General features: G+C 39.5%; 1 protein-coding gene across 3 annotated transcripts in view; it reads right to left on the reverse strand.

Moving 5' to 3' along the window:
- Positions 1-10,861, reverse strand: part of LOC126261714 (5'-nucleotidase domain-containing protein 3) — a 149,102-nt gene extending 138,241 nt beyond the window's left edge. For 2 of the 3 annotated variants that reach the window (XM_049958563.1, XM_049958565.1), the window contains exons 1-2: positions 10,665-10,861; positions 4,624-4,799 (exon numbers count right to left, since the gene is read on the reverse strand). In XM_049958563.1, coding sequence (XP_049814520.1) covers positions 4,624-4,799; positions 10,665-10,824 — 336 coding nt within the window. In that variant the 5' untranslated portion in view covers positions 10,825-10,861. Of the gene's footprint in view, positions 1-4,623; positions 4,800-10,376; positions 10,597-10,664 lie in introns of those variants that run through there. The other variant, XM_049958564.1, reaches the window with a different exon arrangement.
- Between the last annotated feature and the right edge of the window lie 3,247 nt (positions 10,862-14,108).

Below are 14,108 nucleotides of genomic sequence, written 5' to 3' on the forward strand. Positions count from 1 at the left end.
CCCCCTGCTGGACGAAAGAGTGTGAAACACTACTGGAGGAATATGAGAAGACCGGGGACGAGGAGACTGCAGACCAACTGGTCAACGCCATGAATGAGGATCGTAGGAGTAGATGGAAGGAGGCGATGGAGAATCTAGATTTTACCCACTCCAGCAGGAAGAGCTGGGGCCTGCTGAGGAAATTAGGCGGTGCCACAGCGCCTAACAGGCCGACTCTTGGAACCAGCGCATCTGAGATTGCAGCTGTCCTGAAACAGACCTCCAAAATCCAGCTAAAAACAGCCGAAAAGAGAGAAATTTCCCAAGAGCTAAGCAGTTTATTGCTTAATAACCCAACCAACATGGGCATTGTAAAAGAAGTGGAGACAGAAGAGATATCCCAGGCCTTGAAGCTAATGAAGACAGGAAAAGCAGCCGGACCTGACAACATCCTACCAGAATTCTTAAAGGAATTGGGAACTTTAGGAAGAAGGTGGTTGGCCAAACTTTGTACGGAATGCATAAGCACGGGGGTTGTGCCGAAGGAATGGAAAGAAGCAAAAGTCATCGCAGTGCTGAAACCCGGAAAGACTGGAGATAATCCTAGGAATTACAGACCAATATCCCTGCTATGTACCCCCTATAAATTATTCGAGAGAATATTGCTGACTAGATTAACTCCATACATCGAAGCCAACCTCCCAACATACCAAGCGGGTTTCCGAGCAGGTAGAAACTGCTGCGATCAAGTGCTGTCCCTCACAACCTATATTGAGAAAGGCTTCCAGAACAAGATGAAAACTGGCCTGGTCCTCATAGACCTCACATCAGCTTACGACACAGTATGGATTGAAGGGTTACTGCTTAAGATAACTAGAATCATAAATTGCAAGCAGACTTACAAACTACTCAAGAACATACTAACGAACAGGAAAATCAAGGTCTCACTCCATGGCACGAACAGTAAGAGCATGGTTCTGAATAATGGTCTGCCACAGGGCTCAGCAGTAGCACCCGCTCTCTTCAATCTATACATAGCTGACTTGCCAGAAACTAAATCACGCAAATTTGCATATGCAGATGACCTGGCCATCGCATATCAGAGTAAAAACTACAACGATCTCGACGAAACACTGAATGCAGACCTTGAAGTCCTGAACACCTATTACTCCAAGTGGCACCTACTTCCCAACCCAAACAAAACAACCAGCACTATAATGCACCTCAACAACAGAGAGACACACAGAAAATTACAGATCTTTTCGAATGGCCAAAGCATAAGACATGAGAATAAGCCTAAATATTTGGGAGTGAAACTAGACCGGACCCTAACGTACAGCTCACACCTCGAAGACACAAAGCAAAAACTAAAATCCCGCAATGCTATCCTTTCAAAACTGGCTGGAACAACATGGGGATGTGGAGCGAGCACTTTGAGAACTTCAGCACTAGCCCTTGTCTACAGTGTAGCTGAATACTGTTCACCAGTCTGGAGGAGAAGTGCACACGTATCTAAAGTGGATGTCCAGCTGAGGGAGACAATGCGAATAATCTCGGGAACACTCAGGGCCACCCCCTGTGCATGGCTTCCTGTACTAGCGAATATAGAGCCTCCAGAAATCAGGCGATCACAGCTAGCTCTAAAAACCTACAGGAAAATTATAGACAACCCGGACCTCCCTATCCACCAAGATCTGACACCGACAAACAGGCTTAAATCCAGATCACCCTTTTGGAAAATCGGTGAAGAACTACAAGCCTTTGAGCCGAGAACGGCCTGGAACGAAGTATGGTCGGCAAGTGAATTTAAGAACAAAAATTTAGTACACGATCCGAACAAGAAGATTGATGGCTTCAACTTACCAAGAAGAGTGTGGACAGCTCTAAACCGGGTCAGAACGAGTGTTGGGAGATGTAAACACCTGATGAACAAGTGGGGCCTGGCAGACAGCGCTGTATGTGAGTGCGGAGAAATACAGACAATGGACCATCTACTCGTGTGCAAAGTGTATGGCTATGGTGGTGAACTCATGGACATACATAGACTCAGTGACTCAGCCATAGAGTGGCTCAAAAACATATCTAATATAGTGTAGAATTATATTGTTTTCTGTTTTAGTATATAGTGATAAGAATATTGTAAATTATGCCTCTGTGATGCCGAACGAGTAAATAAATGGAACTGTAATTACCCCACTCAATTCTTGGATGATTGAAGTATCCTCCAGTGATGACAGCATGACTGGTTTAACTCTATAATCACCTTCATCTTTACCCAAAAAAATCTAACACCAATTTCAATTTCTATCACAGTGGATTTGAGTTTTTTGTCCATTGCAATAATTACATCATTTCCAATTCCCATTAATCCATCCTTGTAATGTACATGTAGATTTCCCCAAAAAATTTTACTTCTATAAATTTTAGCATTGCATGTGAGATTTTGTTGTGAATGGATGTAGCTATCATTATCTAGACTGAACAGAGTGCTGACTAATATGAACATTTTTTGTGCACCCTACACAGTCATCTGCATGAGAAGCAGGCTCTGATTCGCCCCCCCCCCCTTTTTTTGGGGGTGGGGGGGGAGACAATGCTGTACAACATAACAACTGAAATTCCATGAGCAAGGCCGGCCTTGTTGGCCTTCTCTTCCAGTTACTGAAATGATTCAAGTGTGGCCTTTGAGTCAAATGACAAGCACTGTTTGTTCCAATGTGTGGTAGCTGCTTTCAATTTAGAAGTTAATTTACAGAGACTGTATATCATGGATGGTCCCACCCATCATGAACTATTCTACATGGTATGTATCTACCCTTCTATATGGTGAGTGGCCAAGGTGCTCCCTCCTATCCCTTCCTAAAAGCGCACCATTATTCACAGCACATTCAAACTGCCAATGAGTAACGGACCCCTAGCCTTTGGGCATCTTCATGTTTTTGCAGTGTAAAGACTGTTCCATAGAATTTCAGGCATGCTACATGCCCAAAATTTTATGAATCACCATAGCCTTTTGCCCATACTTTATCTAATGTAGGACACAGCAACAGGTTAAGTCTGTTGCATCAATAATCAATAGGAGATGGCAACTCCTGTTTGAGAGATAGGGAAATGTGTGTACTATGTTGAATGTTCTTCGGGCCTGCTTCCCCTGTGCAGAGCCCCCAGACCTACCAACAACTCATCATTAACAATCATCACAACTCATGTCAATGAGTAGTAATAACTCCTGAGAGAGAGTTTTTTTGGTACATGTGTCTCAGTAGATTGCCCAACAACTATTCGCAGCAGATTCTAACTGCTTGACAGCAGTCATGCAATTTCCAGCTGCTTATTAACAGCAACTGACTTATCTCGTGTCCATGAACAGCATTCACAATTGGGTTGCACTGTAGTTGATGCAATGTTTTTTTGAACAGTAAACAAATAACTTTCTGTTTACCTTACTGAGATATGTTCGTGTCACAGTTACAAACTTTTCGACACTGACTTGGAACAAACTGTTCAAAGAGTAGAAAATTGAAATATCACACTAATCACATAAGTACTTACACTGTAATTTAGGGGAATGATTTCCCAAAAAAGATATAGGTGGCAAATATTTGTAGGAAACATAAAAATAAACAACTGCAGCTCATATGCAAGAAAGTAACAGCAGACAGAGAAGTTGTGCATTAAAAAATCATTAAACTGAAGAGAAAGACTGAAAATGGATGTACAGTCAGTCATTGAAATGGGTTGAGAGAGTAGTGAGGTACAAGGAAGGAAGTATCATATGACATCACACACTAGTAAGGACTGGACAATATGGCGAAGGAAATCTGCCCCGAGCTATTCAAGGGCATAATCTGCATAGGGGTAGAAAGAAGTAGCGGGGGAAGGAGGTGGGGGTGGGGTGGGGGAAGGGAGGGAGACTGAGGTAGAGGGAGGGAGGGAGGGAGAATATACATCTGGAGGACCTGATTAGGATTTCAGCCCCATTGGCTGCTCCAAATTTTTTTTGCACAGCTCATTCTGTTGCTTTTCTTGGCACTATTTCTTCCATTGTCTACGCAATTTCTCTTCCTTCTCTTTCAGTTTTACCTTGTTTGCTCTTATGCTTTCCCATGACCGATTTTTCCTTACCAACTACTTCTTCCACAAGTTTCTGTTTCCCTTTCTATCCCCTAAAAACTCACATTTTTACTATATTTCATACATTTCTGTGGTACAACTATAATGTAATTAATATAACTTGTTAGTTGACATATGTTCCACTTTAGTGTTTTCATTGTGTCTGTTACTTAACCCTCAATTTAGGCTTGATGAAACATTGTACACGCTTCTGGTACATGAGAAAGCTGTGTTCCAGGTATTAAATGACACCTATTTATGGACATCACTCATTGACCAGGTGTGCAATGTCAACTAACAAGTAATTTTAATCCAATTTTATTGCCTGGTAACAAAGTAAATAGAACCTTTGATGTACATGTACATTCACATTCAGTTTATTAAAAAGTGTCATCTTTTCTGAGTTTTTAGTCCACCACTTAGCTGATACAGCAAATTTATTTCAGAGAATTTGTTATATATAATAATAAGTTTTAGAATGTTGTCCAAAATTTAGTCATTTCCAATAGTAGATGAATTACAACCACCAACCTTGTATCTGTTGACGAGTGTTTCTTTCCCAAGATTATATAATAAGTAATCCATGGAAGGCTTGTAACATGCAATTGTGTAGTCATAATCAAAGCCATAAACTTTCACTTCCTTCAGATCAAGTTCATTACATGCAAAAACCCCTTTTGGGTTTACATCAGGGGGCAGCTTCTTAGCTGAAAAGTAATATGTACTATTTACATATTTCATAACAGTATAGGTCTTAATTTGCTTGTAACAAATTCCAATATTTTCTCTTGTGTATTTTCTTATAGTTATGGGTGAAATAATAACTATATACACATACAAATTAAAATTTTAATGAACAAATAAATATGAAAAGGTCCAAGGCCATTCAAAGTAACATAATAATTGGATGGTGAGTTATGCAAAAAATTGAGTCTAATGTTTAAGTGTGCAGGATACAGAATAAAACAGAAAATTATAGAACAGAATATATTTTATTTGACTTTGAACATAACATGCAATTGACAATGAAAAGCTAAGTTTATTTTACATCTTTCATTTTAACACTTACATAATTAATTGTCAGAAGTTATTTACAAAGCTAAATTATTTCTGCAATGCACATTTTGTCATTTGTAATACACAAGAAGAAAATGCATCACACAGTTTTACATGCTTTTCACAATGTACTGACATGATACAGTGCTCTGTCTTGTAGTACTTAGATGCAAATATTGGGCAACATTATAACTGAATTTCATGCACATTTCGATACCAAAATTTTATTTCATTTAGCTTTTAATGGTGTATGGAGTACATAACAATGCCTGTATTAACTTTTTCATGCTGAAACACAATTTAGAGCTTTTATTGGAATTCCATGTCATTATAGGACTACAATTCTGAAATTTTTGTACTATGTCATGTACTATATTATACTTATTTGTTTACAATTATTTTGAATGTATCCACAAACACTGTCTAGGCACTTTTAAAGAGTTTGCACAAGTAGCCCAGTTCAAATACTTATAGCCATAACTGGATCTTTGTTGGTATAGTGTACAGTATATCACTCGTATATCTATTCCCTGTGCAGAGCTCATTTCAGATATCCTCAGATAATTATTAATTACGTTTTCTTTAATATAAGATAGGTAGTTAAGCACTAGCCACATTATATACAGATTGTCATAACATTATTCTCTCTGAAGAACAGTGTACACTATTCTTGTGAAGTGTGTTCTGTGATGCTTCTAATCCCCACAACTTCAATTTCAAACTACTTTTTTTAAAATTCATCTCATGGAGTTACCTTACAGAAGAGAGCTTTAAGCAGCAAATTTTCCTACTTATATGACACGTTAATCACACCAAAGAGTCTGGCAAATAATTTATATAAAAAAAAAAGGTCAGGGTTGTCTTGGGCAACATTAGTCAGACTCCAACTGAGGTAGACTTGCAAACAAAGGTGTGAAAGCATTCAATACAATAGAATGAGTGTGCACAAAATTCTAAGAACATCATAGTCATCAAAAGACAGAACATGTACAATGATGTGAGAGCTGTTTTGAGATATTTTGTTTTGGTTACTAACAGAAAATGTGGATATGATAAATGTTTTCATAGTGGTTTTGAACTGAGTGGAAAATCAAAAGGACAGACTTCTGTGACATCATGGGTTATAACATTTGAGCTCAACTCACGGTACTGAGGGCAGCAAAGCTCTTTTATAAGTGGCTCGCGGAGTGCACTGCACACAAGAGGTAGCTACTAGCAACAGAATATGAGTAGATTGCCCACAAAGCATGTTTAGATTACATTCGCTGGCTATATGTCCTCCACATGGGCACTGTCATATTTAGAAGTGATTCTGCAATTTCTTTGTAGTACTGAGTGCCAAATGTGGAATTCCAGAGCATCATGTGTAAAAAACATATATACAAGCAGATGACACCAGAAGTTCTGGTGGCATCTCATGATCATTATTTTGCAATTGATAAACATAGTAAGGCACATCGTTCCTGAAAACAATTACTACCTCCAAAGGTAATATCAACAAGGCACATTCAGAAATTAAAAGTTCCAATTGCACCCAGAGATGACATGACTAGGTGGACACAAATGTGCATAAGCAGGAGTAGGGTGGAGGTATGTGGGAATACTGCAGTGCAGTTTTAGTCTTGTGATGGCAGGGGTCACTGCACAGGCTAAGATAAAATGACTGCATTGATTTTGCACCTTCAAAAGCAATATCCACCAGAGATCCACTGCCAATTGATGCATGTATGGACAGAACATAACAAGTGACAGTATGGTCAGATGATGAGCAGGCACTTTGCTAAACAGTGAACCAAAATTCATGACATTGACCATAGTATCCAACCATCTCTGGTGACACCAGAAGTGATGGAAAGTGTGCAGCAAGCATTTTGCAGAATCAGCACTTCATAATTTCAGAACTCTCTCATCAGTTCCCCCAGATGTGTTACTCGGTGTTGTATAAAACAGTCTCCAGTGGCTTGGTTTTCATAAAGTGTGTGCAAGATGGGTTCCAAGGCAACTGACAGATGGACACAAAAGTGAATGTCTGGCTGCAGCACTGACATTCCTACAGCTATAAGCAGAGAAATGCGACGAGTTTCGCAACCATGTCATCACTGGGGATGAAACATGAGTGTTGCACTCCACACCATAAACAAAGTAACAATTGATGCATTGGCAGTGTAGTGGTTCACCTGTGAAGACAATAAAGTCAATCAGACAATCTCTGTAAAAAAAATCATGTGCACTGTCATCTGGGATGGACATGGTGTTCTCCTGTGTGAGTTTTTACCACAAAGGGAGACAGTAAATGTTGATTGGTATTGCCAGTCATCAAGAAATCTGAAGAGGCTGATTATGAATACGAGACATGGGATGTTGACAAGAGGCTTTATGCTTGTGCCTGACAATTCAAGACCCCATACAACCAACACCACACGAACTGAGTTTAATCAGTTTTGTAGGGTAGATCTTTGACCATCCACCCTACAGCTCCAATCTCAATCTGAGTGACTCGTCTCTTCTGTATCACGAAGCATTTTCTGACAGAAACTGATGCACAGTTATGATAAATTCCTCAACAGTGGAGGTGATTATGCTGAGAAGTAGCCAGTGAATCTATGTAAATATTCCAATAAATATTTATTTTTAATTCATGTTTTTGTTTTCTTTATCAGTCATAGGAACTTACTTTCTGGATGCACCTCATACATTGAAAATATTGCTCCCTTAGTTCTCTCACTTCCACTTTCTCTCTCAACGCTTTTAAACCACTGAACATGTACAATCACCTTTATTATATTAAATTGTGTTTAACATTAAATAAATCTCAAACTATCAAATGGAAAGAGGTATAAATTGTTTGATGTTTTAACGGCTGAAGAACATAGCCTTAAAAGAAAGTTTTTCACAAATTGCTACTAAATCGCTGAGGATACAGGAAAATGGACACAAAGATTTTCAAGCAAATAAAATCAGAAATACACAACAACAAGAGAAAAGTGAAACTGGATGAAATGGCAGTACATTTTGGTTTTATTGAGACATACTAACCATGAACATGAAAAATTTCAATTCATTCAGCCCAGTATGTACTTTACATACAAAATCTGTGGCCAGATAGCTGTACATACCTTCATTTTCATATAGTAGTAGAAATGACTATGCTGAACAGGAAGATAATGTTCCATGTTACTTATACCTCTTGTCATAACTGATCAGAGCAGTTACCAGTATTTCACGCCAAATCATTCTTACATGTACTCATCATGGCTTCATCTAGTGATCATGTTGGCCAGGCAACTGAACAACATTATGGAGAGCACAATAAATGTGCACAGTCTACTGGAAAAACAGCACCTCCTCACTTTTGTAGGAATGACAACAGAACAGACTGGATGTTATTCTGGAGGTACACTACACTGCACTATGCAGTATTTGTTCAACAAATACTAGAGGAGTTCAGTCATTGTAGGTCATAGCTTTCCACACCATGATGCCTGGGGCAGTCCCCACAAATGAAATTCAGTATCAACTCAAGTAGAAACTGCCTATTGACCATCACAGAGATGCAGATAGAATCCTCCCATTACTAAACACAAGTTTTCACCACTAATATAAAAACGGAAAGCTTTGAGCAGTGCATTTAAAAGTGTACTTAACTCAAAAATTACTAAGCATTGGAATGAGAACTGAAATTGGCATACATACAACTAAACAATTCAGTGAGTTATATGTGCACCTCAAAGCTGCTGGAGGATGTAATGATGTCAGTAAAATAGATCTATATGTTTTTTTCTATGAACTGAAATAAACATAAGCTGTGGCGTTTTCTACTAAATTAGGTGTGAAGATAGGCTGCCATATTTACAGACTATAAAATTGTAAAATATTTCTAAGAAATTATTTATGATATTGCATAAAAAATTTGTGTTTATTCATTTGTCAGTAGCCTCCACAATTAAACACAAAGTTTGGGATCTGAACAACCCTTAGTCTCAACGAGAATAAGCTACTAACAGAAGAAACAAAAACACAAGAGAATGACCAGGAACCAGAAAAGTAGTAGTATTAAAATATTACAAGCAATCTCCATGAACTATTTGGTAAAAAGTTACATAGTAAATCATCCTAGAATTTTTTGTAGTTTATGTAAAATATATGTTCATAACATGCATCAAAGTACTCAACAGAGACTTGTCCATTATCTAATATCATAATAATGATGAGACTGCTTACTCTATATCCTTCAATGTACACACGAAAATAAAACAAAGAAATGTCATCAGCAGACATAATGAGTATCATATCTGTAATAGAATATATAAAAGATTTTGACCTATGAAACTGCGACTGATTCCTGTACCTGAAGTAGAATTGCTTATACAGTACAGTCCGATATGAACATTTCTTTTTCAGCTTCAACAGTTATTTTTTATTTGTGCTGTTGTGCAACTAAATTTTGTGGCAAAGTACCAAGTAATGTGAAAAAGGGTGAGGGGGCAAGGCATGAAACAAAGCTTTGGAAGTACATTGCTACTATTTGTCAGATATTGCATGCAGCTACACGTGACAGTTGGGAATAAGTTAATTTGGGTGCTCATAATCTTTTTCCATCACCTTATTTTGTATCTAGGCCTAAGCAGAATGATTATTAATGATCGAAATGGGAATGACAAAGAAGAATTTGTTTTTCATATTCCACTAAGTTTTGAAAGTATTTGATGTTTCATTTAAGTTATCAGTATGTAAGACCCCATGGGAAACATAAATTAATATGCCCAGTTTGTGGTCCAAATTATGTGCATGTAACTGGTATAATACCATTTAATTCAATGAGACGTAACATCAGTCTCTTTCAAATCCAAAATGTTAAAAATATCGGTTTAATGAAAGACAGTATGTTAAATAAAAGCTAGACAATACGATATCCTCAAGTTGCTCGGGGAATTGTCTTCATTAATCATTCCCTGTTTCACTGTACGATGCCTCAGCTGTAAGTTTACTAGTAATATGAAATGCATGGTAATCATTATGCAAAACTGAAATATTTAGGGAAATGAGAAGGGCTGCTCAACTTCATGAAGGTGCCAAAGAACAACGGTAAACTTCACTAAATCACTTCGTACTTTCAATTACTTGGAACACAACAGAAACCTTAATATTATTTCACTTGAAACAAATCAAAATATAAAATATCCTTAATGTAGCAGGGTATCATCTCAGCTTCACGACTCCTAACCTACATTATCATCGAAAACGACCGCGGCCGAGATCGTAGGGGCTTGATGACAAACATTTACAGTGCAATATTTGGTCGGTGGCATCATAAGGTTTAAGACACTTTCCGGGTATCAAACAATATTTTTCGAAGGGTTTTGCTATTCGAGACATAACACTGCCAGTTTAGCAAAACAAGCACATGAATCCCTGCGCAGCATTGATCTTTATCTGGAAGTGACAAGTGGTAGGGGAACAAGTAGACCATATGGGTTTTAATTGGCTCGGGTTGGGTTACGACCTTGGGTACTTACATTCACATAACTGCTTTGTTTTTATGTAAGCATCGCGTAGTGGTATCCGACTGCTTCTGTACCGTTTCTGCGGAATTCCCAACACTCGCCGAAATAAAATGATAGTAGCATCATTTGCTGTTAACGTCCTACCGGTACATAATACTCTACCATGCAACATCACGTTTGCCGGCAATCACTCGCCCCTCAGGCTTCGCTATTAGCGTACACTTGCATGTGGGCTGCGCGCAGAAGCCCGCTTATTTTAAATCACATGCGGCACGCGTACAGCTGGTACAACCCGCTGCGTAATATGACTAGCGCAACTAGTCTAATTAAGTCTTCACATATCTTGCACTTAAGCTGAGTACGATCTCACAAGCAATAAAAGAGTGACTTTAGAAAATTATTTAAACTATTACAGACAATTTTAAATTTGAAGTTGGAAGCGCAACTAGCGTCTCGGTGATCACCGCTGTTCTAGGTAATCAAGTCTTCCGTTTCGCATTAGGAGATGGTAACCATCTGTTGCTGTTGTTGTTGTGGTCTTCAATCCGAAGCAGCTTTCCACGCTACTCTATCCTGTGCGAGTCTCTTCATCTCTGAATACTACTGCAACCTACATCCTTCTGAATCTGCTCACTGTATTCATCTCTTGTTCTTTCTCCCCTCTACAATCCCCCCCCCCCCCCCCACACACACACACACACGACTGTCTATATGCCTCCGTAGCTCTAATTTCTCGTATCTTATCTTCGTGATCCTTTCGCACAATGCATGTTGGCGGCAGTAGAATCGTTCGGCAGTCTGCTTCAAATGCCAGGTCTCCAAATTTTCTCAATAGTGTTTCTCGAAAAGAATGCCGCCTTCCCTCCAGGGATTCCCATTTGAGTTCCCGAAGCATCTCCGTAACACTTAAGTGTTGTTTGAACTCAGCCCGTATTCACCTACGTTTTTTCGTGTCTTCCTTTTCCTGCTACCAAACTTTTACTATGCTATGGCTACCATGTAAACTTTTACTACTGTGGTAGGCGTAGGCTTCGTGTCTATCCTTGCTGCAATAATGCGTTCACTATAGTAGCTTACCCATATTACTCTTTTCTTATTCGTTATTAAACCTACTACTGCATTACTCGTATTTGGTTTTGTATTTATAACCCCGTACTCACTTGACCAGAAGTTCTGTTCTTCCAGCACCGAAATTCACTAATTCTTACTATATATAATTTTAACCTATCCATTTTCCTTTTTAAATTTTCTAACCTACCTGCACGATTAAGGGATATAACACTGCACGCCTCGATTCATAGAACGCCAGTTTTGTTTTTCCTGATGACGGCATCCGCCGGAGTAGTTGCCTCCGCAATATTTTGGCCAAGAAGATGCCATCAGCATTTAATCTTACAGCAGAGCTGTATGCCCTCGGAAAAAAATTACGGCCGCAGTTTCCACTTGCTTTCAGCAGCAAGAATGATTTGGTTGCTGTTACATGGCCAAACTGCTGTCCCTGCAACTTACTGAAAAGACTACAGCCCCTCTTAAGGAACCACACTCAACAGATACACATCCGTTGTGGTTGCACCTACGACACAGCTATCTGTATTGCTGAGACACGCTAGCCACCCCACCGACAGCAAGTCCATGGGCGGGGGTGGGGGTAGGGGGGGGGGTGCAGGGGGGTAATCGATTACACTCGAAATAAATTCCTATAAAACTCACTATGGGGTTGGTGAGTTAAGCAGTGAATAAAAAAATAATAAAAAAAAAGATCCAGTGAGATGGGTCTCATCCCTGCTAGTCGTACTTCCATCATTAGGCCTACCTTTGTAATTTATCAGTAAACGCCCGATACAGTAAAGAATTGATCTCTCATGCGTAAAACAGCTTCAGACTTCCGATCACTAATTGCAACTGAGTTAATATGTTAACCATGAAAGCGAGAAAAAGTTTTGAAATTACGTTTAAGGTTCGTTGGAAGACGCTAGTATGGGTAATTTGTGCTTGTCTTTAGTAAAGAAGTACTCAATTAAAACGACGTACCCGATGCGGCAGTTTTACTGCATGATCAGCGAAAATGTAATAAGAGCAAGATTTTTTCCTTTCCTCATTTTGTGGAGGGTTTTAGCAAGAAAAAGTTTCGCAAAGGTTTGAAATTATGTCTAACGTCTGTTGCAAATCAATAATTGCTCTCATTCTCAAACATTGGACGAATAAAAGCTGGGTATTTGCGCGCGATGAATTACGCTATCCCAAGGCATATACAGTTTCTAACTGGAATACTTGTTTTATTGTGTTAAATCTTTCAAATGGCTCGGAGCACTATGGGACTCAACATCTGAGGTCATCAGTCCCCTAGAACTTAGAACTACTTAAACCTAACTAACCTAAGGACATCACACACATCCATGCCCGAGGCAGGATTCGAACCTGCGACGTAGCGGTCGCGCAGTTCCAGACTGAAGCACCTAGAACCGCTCGGCCACACCGGCCGCCTGTTAAATCTTTAACATAAGATAATACCGTTTAATGAGAATATTATGACCATTTTAAATTTTTAAATTCAGTCAATTACTTTACTTTGCGCCATCGGGCCCAGAGGTCCTCGCGCAGTTACAAGGCTCCTCTTCCACTGGATTCTGTTTGTGCCTTCTGTGGGCAGTCATTCCCTATGCCGATGTGCAGCAAGTCCTCGTGGATTCCATCTTTTCAGCTATCCTTTGATCTTCCCAGTGGTATTTTTCCACAGGGAGTAAAATCCATGGATTTCAAAGGCCATCAGTGTTCTTCCAACCGAGCTACATGTCGTGTCCGTATACGCCGGTTGCTTCTCATCAGGCCAACAATTTTTGGTCTGTTGTAGATCACATCCGCCTCACAATTACGCCGGAACCTCGATTCTCCAGTCATTTCTTATTGTACCGGTCCATAGATCTTCCTTAACATTTTCGCTCAAAAAAGAGTAAGATTATTTAAGTCTGTTTTCCGGACACTCCAAGTTTCGCAACTATACAGCCCAACGGGTTGGGTCAGTGTCTTGGAAAGCTAGAGTTTGTAATTCCTCGAGAATTATGTGAATTAAAAAGCTGACTCCGACTGAAGTACGATCGGTTTGCAGCTTGGATCCTCGCTTTGATATCTGCCTCACATGATGCGTCCTTTGTACATATTATCCCTATATATTTAAAATTATGGACCCTACTGTGTCATCGGGTTCCGATTATTACCAGAGGCTAGAGTGGGTCTCTTGAATAGGCATCAGTCCTGCTCATCACCAGATACTCGGTCTTCGATTCATTCCCAAGGAGATCGATTCTGCTCGCTGCCGCCTCCACGCCGTCGCTCATCTGCATCAGTTCACCCTTAAATTTGGACAAAAGAGCCACATCGTCAGCAAATGCGAGATGTGTGATTTTCTCAACCTCTAACTCGATCTCCTCGACGTCCTTATGGAAAGCTTCTGGCACT

Source organism: Schistocerca nitens, chromosome 1 (genome assembly GCF_023898315.1).
Source record: "Schistocerca nitens isolate TAMUIC-IGC-003100 chromosome 1, iqSchNite1.1, whole genome shotgun sequence".
Lineage (NCBI taxonomy): Eukaryota > Metazoa > Arthropoda > Insecta > Orthoptera > Acrididae > Schistocerca > Schistocerca nitens.